Source organism: Babylonia areolata, chromosome 30 (genome assembly GCF_041734735.1).
Source record: "Babylonia areolata isolate BAREFJ2019XMU chromosome 30, ASM4173473v1, whole genome shotgun sequence".
In the NCBI taxonomy this organism is placed as follows: Eukaryota; Metazoa; Mollusca; class Gastropoda; order Neogastropoda; family Buccinidae; genus Babylonia; species Babylonia areolata.
Window position 1 is genome coordinate 23,801,356 of NC_134905.1, and position 2,500 is coordinate 23,803,855.

Here is a 2,500-nt window from a genome sequence, read left to right on the forward strand (position 1 = left end):
GATATTTTCTCCCCCTCCATTAGACCTTGAGTGGTGGTCTGGCCGCTAGTCATTCGGATGAGACGATAAACCGAGGTCCCGTGTGCAGCATGCACTTAGCGCACGTAAAAGAACCCACGGCAACAAAAGGGTTGTTCCTGGCAAAATTCAGTGGAAAAATCCACTTCGATAGGAAAAAAACAAACAAATAAAACTGCACGCAGGAAAAAATACAAAAAAAAAGGGTGGTGCTGTAGTGTAGCGACGCGCTCTTCCTGTGGAGAGCAGCCCGAATTTCATACAGAGAAATCTGTTGTGATAAAAAGAAATACAAATACAATTACCCCCAGGGGGCACACGACAAAAACTCCTTGCCTTGCCTTGCCTTGCCTTGTCCACCAACCTCACCCTCACTCACCTGAGCGCCGCGTACACCTGCCAGCTGGTGGACAGTCCAGCTAAGATGCACGTGAGCGCGTGCAGCAGGACGGTGACGTAGAAGGTGATGCGTCGGCCTACTGTGTCAGAGGACTGTCCACAGAGAACGGCGCCCACCAGGACCCCGGCCATCTGAACGGAGTTGATGACCGCCTTGACGTGCCGCCTCTCGCAAACCAGGTCCCACTGAAACAGCCACACGACGTTGTTCAGTGATAATGATGATTATCATAATGATAATAATAATAATAATGATAGTTATCATGATAATAATGATGATGATGACCGCCTTAACGTGCCGCCTCTCGCAAACCAGGTCCCACTGAAACAGCCACACGATGTTGTTCAGTGATAATGATGATTATCATAATGATAATCATACTAATAATGATGATAGTTATCATGATAATAATGATGATGATGACCGCCTTCACGTGCCGCCTCTCGCAAACCAGGTCCCACTGAAACAGCCACACGATGTTGTTCAGTGATAATGATGATTATCATAATGATAATAATAATAATAATAATAATAATAGTTATCATGATAATAATGATGATGATGACCGCCTTGACGTGCCGCCTCTCGCAAACCAGGTCCCACTGAAACAGCCACACGACCTTGTTCAGTGATAATGATGATTATCGTAGTGATAATAATAATAATAATAATAATGATAGTTATCATGATGATAATGATGATGATGACCGCCTTGACGTGCCGCCTCTCGCAAACCAGGTCCCACTGAAACAGCCACACGATGTTGATGATAATGATGATGATTATCATAATGACAAAAATAATAATAATAATGATAGTTATCATGATAATAATGATGATGATGACCGCCTTGATGTGCCGCCTCTCGCAAACCAGGTCCCACTGAAACAGCCACACGATGTTGTTCAGTGATAATGATGATTATCATAATGATAATAATAATAATGATAGTTATCATGATAATAATGATGATGATGACCGCCTTGACGTGCCGCCTCTCGCAAACCAGGTCCCACTGAAACAGCCACACGATGTTGATGATAATGATGATGATTATCATAATGACAATAATACTAATAATGATGATAGTTATCATGATAATAATGATGATGATGACCGCCTTCACGTGCCGCCTCTCGCAAACCAGGTCCCACTGAAACAGCCACACGACCTTGTTCAGTGATAATGATGATTATCGTAGTGATAATAATAATAATAATGATAGTTATCATGATGATAATGATGATGATGACCGCCTTGACGTGCCGCCTCTCGCAAACCAGGTCCCACTGAAACAGCCACACGATGTTGATGATAATGATGATGATTATCATAATGACAACAATAATAATAATAATGATAGTTATCATGATAATAATGATGATGATGACCGCCTTGATGTGCCGCCTCTCGCAAACCAGGTCCCACTGAAACAGCCACACGATGTTGTTCAGTGATAATGATGATTATCATAATGATAATAATAATAATAATGATAGTTATCATGATAATAATGATGATGATGACCGCCTTGACGTGCCGCCTCTCGCAAACCAGGTCCCACTGAAACAGCCACACGATGTTGATGATAATGATGATGATTATCATAATGACAATAATAATAATAATAATGATAGTTATCATGATGATAATGATGATGATGACCGCCTTGACGTGCCGCCTCTCGCAAACCAGGTCCCACCGAAACAGTCACACGACGTTGTTCAGTGATAATGATGATTATCATAATGATAATAATACTAATAATGATGATAGTTATCATGATAATAACGATGATGATGACCGCCTTGACGTGCCGCCTCTCGCAAACCAGGTCCCACTGAAACAGCCACACGATGTTGATGATAATGATGATGATTATCATAATGATAATAATAATAATGATAGTTATCATGATAATAATGATGATGATGACCGCCTTGACGTGCCGCCTCTCGCAAACCAGGTCCCACTGAAACAGCCACACGATGTTGATGATAATGATGATGATTATCATAATGATAATAATAATAATGATAGTTATCATGATAATAATGATGATAGTTATCAGTGATAAGATAT

At 40.8% G+C, this 2,500-nt stretch overlaps 1 protein-coding gene across 1 annotated transcript in view; it reads right to left on the reverse strand.

Moving 5' to 3' along the window:
* LOC143275493 (solute carrier family 22 member 16-like) overlaps positions 1 to 2,500 on the reverse strand; it is a 27,323-nt gene that overhangs the window by 20,808 nt on the left and 4,015 nt on the right. The window contains exon 3 of the mRNA XM_076579643.1: positions 398 to 603. Coding sequence (XP_076435758.1) covers positions 398 to 603 — 206 coding nt within the window. The remainder of the gene's footprint in view (positions 1 to 397; positions 604 to 2,500) is intronic.